The 5,632-nt window shown below is 36.3% G+C and overlaps 2 protein-coding genes across 2 annotated transcripts; both read right to left on the reverse strand.

Moving 5' to 3' along the window:
• Window positions 1–790: 790 nt before the first annotated feature.
• On the reverse strand, window positions 791–1,317 carry LOC119633651 (vitelline membrane protein Vm26Aa). The gene has a single exon (XM_038027309.1). The coding sequence runs from the start codon at window positions 1,248–1,250 to the stop codon at window positions 885–887; it is 366 nt and encodes a 121-aa protein (XP_037883237.1). The 5' UTR covers window positions 1,251–1,317; the 3' UTR covers window positions 791–884.
• A 1,782-nt stretch (window positions 1,318–3,099) lies between these two features.
• Window positions 3,100–4,983, reverse strand: LOC119632860. The gene has a single exon (XM_038025999.1). The coding sequence runs from the start codon at window positions 4,981–4,983 to the stop codon at window positions 3,100–3,102; it is 1,884 nt and encodes a 627-aa protein (XP_037881927.1).
• Window positions 4,984–5,632: the final 649 nt, after the last annotated feature.

The raw sequence follows: 5,632 nt of genomic DNA on the forward strand, positions 1-5,632 counted from the left end.
GGGATCGCTATTCTTAATTTATGTAGGAATGTAAGCGTTTCGCTTAACATCAGTCTGCGTACGCTCGCTTTTAATGTTTTTGTGCAATTTGAAGAGGATAGACTCATTTCCGCGACTGTTGGAATGTGTTTCAAAAAAAAAAAACATAGGAACGGATATCGACGGGCAAAGACAGATTTAAAAATATATATATAATGTGTAAGACCTCTCTACATGCTGCAAGCATGTTCACGGAATTAATATACCCACTGATGGGCAAAAATAGGTTTATTCAGGCGCATTGGTAATAAACTCTTATTTAGCTGTACACTATGCGGCCCATGCATTATCACGTTAAAAACACGTTCGCGGAAATTATTATGGGAAAACAAATTTAATCAAGTAAGTACTTTTCATGCTGTTTGCTCTTCCTGCCTTTTCACTAGCTTCAATAATCCGCTTTCACTAACACAATGAATGCAACTTTCCTACTTGCTTGATATGCTTGCATTTTTCTTTACTCATTTACAAATAGTCAAAGCATCTCATCCGTTTTTAGAAACATGCCTTTCAGGCTTCTTGAACTACACATATTTCGTATTGGAGTAAAACTTTTGGACAATGAAGTCAAATTCATTGGACGCCTTTTCTTCGACGTATTAATGCTCCTAAAGCAGGATGGATCTATGAGTTAAATATTTTCTTAATTCGTTGCTAACCAAATCGATAAAATTAACTATTAATTAGTTAACATTGCAGACCATTTCAGCTCTGAGTGTTTGTTCAACGCGAAGAAATAAATTGAAATGAATTTCATTGCTCTGTTAAAAATGTATGTTTATTCAATAATCCTTTCAACACTATCCACATATTTTCTTTTGTTTTTTTGTTGTATTCGTTAGCGGTCAGTTTGAATTATTCCCATGTTCGTGATTATTTGCATATCCTTGATAGGCTGGCGGGTAACTTTGATAGGCATTCGGATATGAGGCAGCAGCGTAGGGTACCGCAATGATAGTAGGTATACTTTCCGAGTAAGCACCAACTGGACCATAATTAACGGGAGCCGACTGAGAACATGGCACTGGAGCCATATGCGGTTGACAAGTAAACATGTAATTTTTCGGACAAGGTGGCGCTTGTATTAAAGGAGCACCGACTATGCCTGCAGCTTGTGAACCAACTCCAGTGCCGACCGCAACAACATTACCTTGCACTGCTGCGACGAATATAGTAGCGATTGTAAGCAGGAAAACAATAGTAGTTTTCATAATGATTAATTCACAATTCGATTAACTTGGAATTGAAGTAGTAGACCAGATGACTGATTATATTGCAATGATGTTTAAAGCAATTGCTTTTATATCATTTTATAATTAAGTTGAATTCTGTTTTAATCGCTTAAACTGCTTCCGACGGCAAATATTGCTTTAGTTGGCTTTTTCGTTTTAATGTTTATTCAATGGATTATTATTTTCTTTGTTGGCTACTGAGTGGACAATTTTCGTTTATGAAAAGTAGGTCAGAACATTGGTTAATAATGAGTTCATTGCCTAAGTCAGTACATCAATACAAAAGTTTCTTTTTTTTTTTTTTCATGTATCATCATCATTGACATATTTATTTACGTTAACACGTTTATGGTCAATTTTCTGTCTTTTTTTTTTTTTTACTGAATATTATTTATTTAGTTTTAAATCTTTTGTCGAATGGTTTATTAAAATTTTAAGCAAAAAAAAAGGAAAACAGTAAAAATAAAGATCATGTATCGGGGCCAATTTAGTTAGTCTCCTTTGATCTGCTGATTCCTTAAGGCGGGTAACCGCTTTCTACTAAATGTTGCTTTCTACTAAAATGCCTGATAAGGTTAATGTGTTAATGCATTTCACTTACTATAATGCAAAGACTTCCTTTGTCTCAAAAATGACGCCCCTTGTTTGACTTTCTAATTTTACTGACGTTTCTAAGAAGAAAAAAAAAGAAAGAATTGTCTTCTAAAGGAAAAAATAGCTTAAACGATCCATGATCGCCGAAGAATGAACATTATGGAACATGGAGCATTATCCTTGATTGCGTTGCTCGTCTGTTTGTTAGCCTAGGATTGTAAAGGTTGACAGCTCAATATTGCCACAATATTGCAAAAAAAAGCTTGATTCCCTTTTTATTATACCCTACATCACTTGGGGGGACAAGAAAAAGGACATGAGGTAGATCTATCGTTTATTATAGGATTTAAGCTTGTCTGACCGTCCGGCTGTTTTACTTTCTTGTATTCCACCTACAGGTCGCAACTTGTGAGATATTTTGATAAAATTTGAAAATGGAAACAGTTCGGATCGAACCACTTTTTCGACCACTTTCCATATAACATCTTGTTCTGAACTGTCCAAAAATATGATTAAGCGAAAAAGTACAGGATGTGTAACGTTGGGCCGCCATAGTGTTTTTACATGTTTTTACTTTACTTACTTCTATCAGAATTCGAAAACGAACGCACATGCACAGTTGCACATGCTTTGCAACTAAACTCGTAAAAAATTATAATTTTCGCCTATGATCGAACTTTGTATAAGAATATCCTTTGGCCGTTTAAAAGTTGAGAGCAAATTTGATCTCACGGTCGAAATGATCAAATGTCCTTCATCTAATTGTTTAAAAGGGTAGGCAAAAAAGGACAGGTCACAAGGCGAATATAAATTTTCTTTTCGTTTCATCTGCCTATAAGCTGGGGAACATATATGCCCACTGGTTACTGCTCCGTTCCATTAGGTGATACCATTTGGTAAGTGTAAGAAGTTAGCTCTTATTTAGTTAATGGGTTTTGTGGCCTCATGCACGTCATGTAACGTCGATTAGAAAAATCTTTTGCAAAAATCAAGTGTTAACTATTCCTACCTATTTAGCTCTTCATATCTAAAGGATTATTCAGATATCGTAACTCTCTCTGTTTCTCTTATTCGTTTAATATCCTACAATAAGTACTTGTCTTAATTTTTCGCCTTCTCTTCTTGTTTTGCTTTATAGAGTTTCAGATAATGTATGAAAAAATTTTCAAAAATATTTTATTAGACAGAATTCATTTAAAAATATACCAAAAAAAAAAAAAGATAATCGAATCATTCAAAAATCTAATGCGGTTGTTAAGAGTTGAGCAAAATTTGTGGCAGGAAATTTAAAATTTGTGTACCTATCTGGGAATTTTGTGCCCTCTTCGGTACAATAGACTAGCATAACATTCTTATCCTTCGATACGATACGTTTAGCTTTCAGATATGCTAAGCCGTACAGAAGACTCCGATAAACGTACTCGGAATGAGAAATTTCAGTATCTCGTGTACAATAGTAGAGTAAAACAATTTTATGATACATCGATATATAGTCGCTTGATGATTTTATGGCAGTTACATATAGGATCGGAGCAGATGGGCGAAAGTGCGAAAGCTTAATTGACATATCGGGTATTACTGAATACACAACATAAGCCACGGCGTCGTGTTCTTCGCCGGATAAAACACAGGAACGAGCGAGAGTGTCGCTGCCTGTGTTAGAATCGTCACAGAACGGTTGGTTTACCCAGTAAGTATTTGTCAATTGTTTGAAATAAGCATTTTGCAAGAATAGAAAATAGAATGAGTTCTCCATATGTCCAGTACGGAATACATAGCGGTCCGGATAGAAAAATATTTCATTTAAACAAGATGGATGAACAAATAAGCGACGTTCGGCAACAAGGCTTGCATTCAAAATAGTCGGCTTCTTCATTGCATAAATCTTTTTAATGAAATTTACAACACCAGGCGATAATTGCAAAATATCGGCAGATACCTCAGGTACTTCACGATCTTTACATTCATCAAACTGTTGCGTCATAGTTAATTCAAAGAGAAACACGTCATAGCTCTCGGCGATCCAATCTAAATCGTCATCGTCTTCTTCTTTAATATCATTAATTACGATTCGTGTACCCAAGCGCACATTTTCACAGTTCAATAAACCGAGAGTTTTATTTAGATCGTCGAAATATTGACGATTTCCCGGGGCATATGAAATCAAAACTTGTACACCGACCTCCCGGGAGAAAGTTATATCTTCGAGTTCTTCAAGTGAGACATTAACGCGGTTACATCTACCCGGGAATCGGACTGGTAATCTGGAACGTAACACACCCGGTTCCATGACCGTGCAATATAATTCAGACTTTACTATCGTATCTATTTTTATTTGCATTGTCGGACCGATAAGTATAAAGTCATTTACTTTGCAATCGTCCATTAAAAATCGGGCATTTACGAAGATCTTAGTAGCCGTGCTGTGTATCGAAAACTCCCGTTTATAAGTTAATACTAAAGCGTGACCTTTCTCTAACGGAATAACAGCGTCTGGAGGCTCAAGCATACCGGTAAATTGCATGCGTGGACTCAATAAACCAAATAGCGTTGCCATTACCGGAAAACCAGATTCCCGCGATATATTCAATTCGCTTTCGCGTAATTTTAATATATTTTTCTGATTTTCGAATCCCGTGCCCTTGAATAGATCAAACATAAAACAACGCACACCGCCGCGTAGTAAGCTCTCCAAAGCGTTAGCATCGAAATCCGAAATTTCAATGCATTGTTTATTCTCGAAAATGCGTAATTCATCGTCCTCGCAGAGTATTTTGAATCCTTTGAAAAAACCTAACCAAGCATCATCTTGCAATTCGTTGCACATTTCTTCCTCAATTTCTTCAAGATCCTCGTTCTCGTCAAGTGTCGATGACGCCTCACTTGTTTCATCTTGTAATGATTGCAATTTCTTGTTTAAGCTGAGAAATGAACAATTGGCGGTTGATGGTCTACCTTTCCCAGTGAAAATTTGTTGCATCACATATTGCTGCTGTAAATAGTTCAACTTTTCGCGGGCGACATTCATACGTTCCAAATCAGCTGCAATCGCTGAGAAATTCAACTTTTGGTTGATCTGCTCTAGCAGGTCATCAATAATTCCACCGTTTAACTCCATAATGAAGCATATAACGTACAATTGCGTTTATTCGTTTATTGAAAAAAGTCACAAAAGAAAAATAGAAAAAACTTGAAAAAATTTTGACAAATTTCCAAAAATGATTTCGAAATTTAATTTTCGTTTTGGTGATAGTTTTTGTTACAGTGATGTCTTTTCTCAAAACTATCGCACAACCATTAACACGGCTGCCAGGAAGGAAGTTGTTAACCAAGTGAAAGTGATTGTGCAGAAAATCATCTTAGGGGAGCTGGTCGACCTTATGGCTATGATTCTTTTTCCAGACAGACCAAAAAGAAAGTTGGGTAATAAGCGTTCTATCTGCCGAATTCACGGAACTTTCAAACGTCGTTTCATAGATATTAATATTATCCCATCATCGGAGGATGAGGGATGCATTTACTTTTTGTCGAAACGTTTGCAACGCTCAGAAGGAAACTTCAGAAACCTCACAAAACATATATATTCTTGATCAGCATTACATTCTCAATCGATTAAGCATCCGTCCATTTGTCCGCCTATGTAATGTTTGTTTCGGCCGCGAAAATGAAGCCATCAATTCCAATCTTGGCAGGAAGATTGCAAGCTCGTGCACGCTGCTTGAACTAAGAAATGGAAGGACACATACAAGAGATCATAGTGTTTTTTT

Source organism: Glossina fuscipes, unplaced genomic scaffold (genome assembly GCF_014805625.2).
Source record: "Glossina fuscipes isolate IAEA_lab_2018 unplaced genomic scaffold, Yale_Gfus_2 2, whole genome shotgun sequence".
Taxonomy (NCBI): Eukaryota; Metazoa; Arthropoda; class Insecta; order Diptera; family Glossinidae; genus Glossina; species Glossina fuscipes.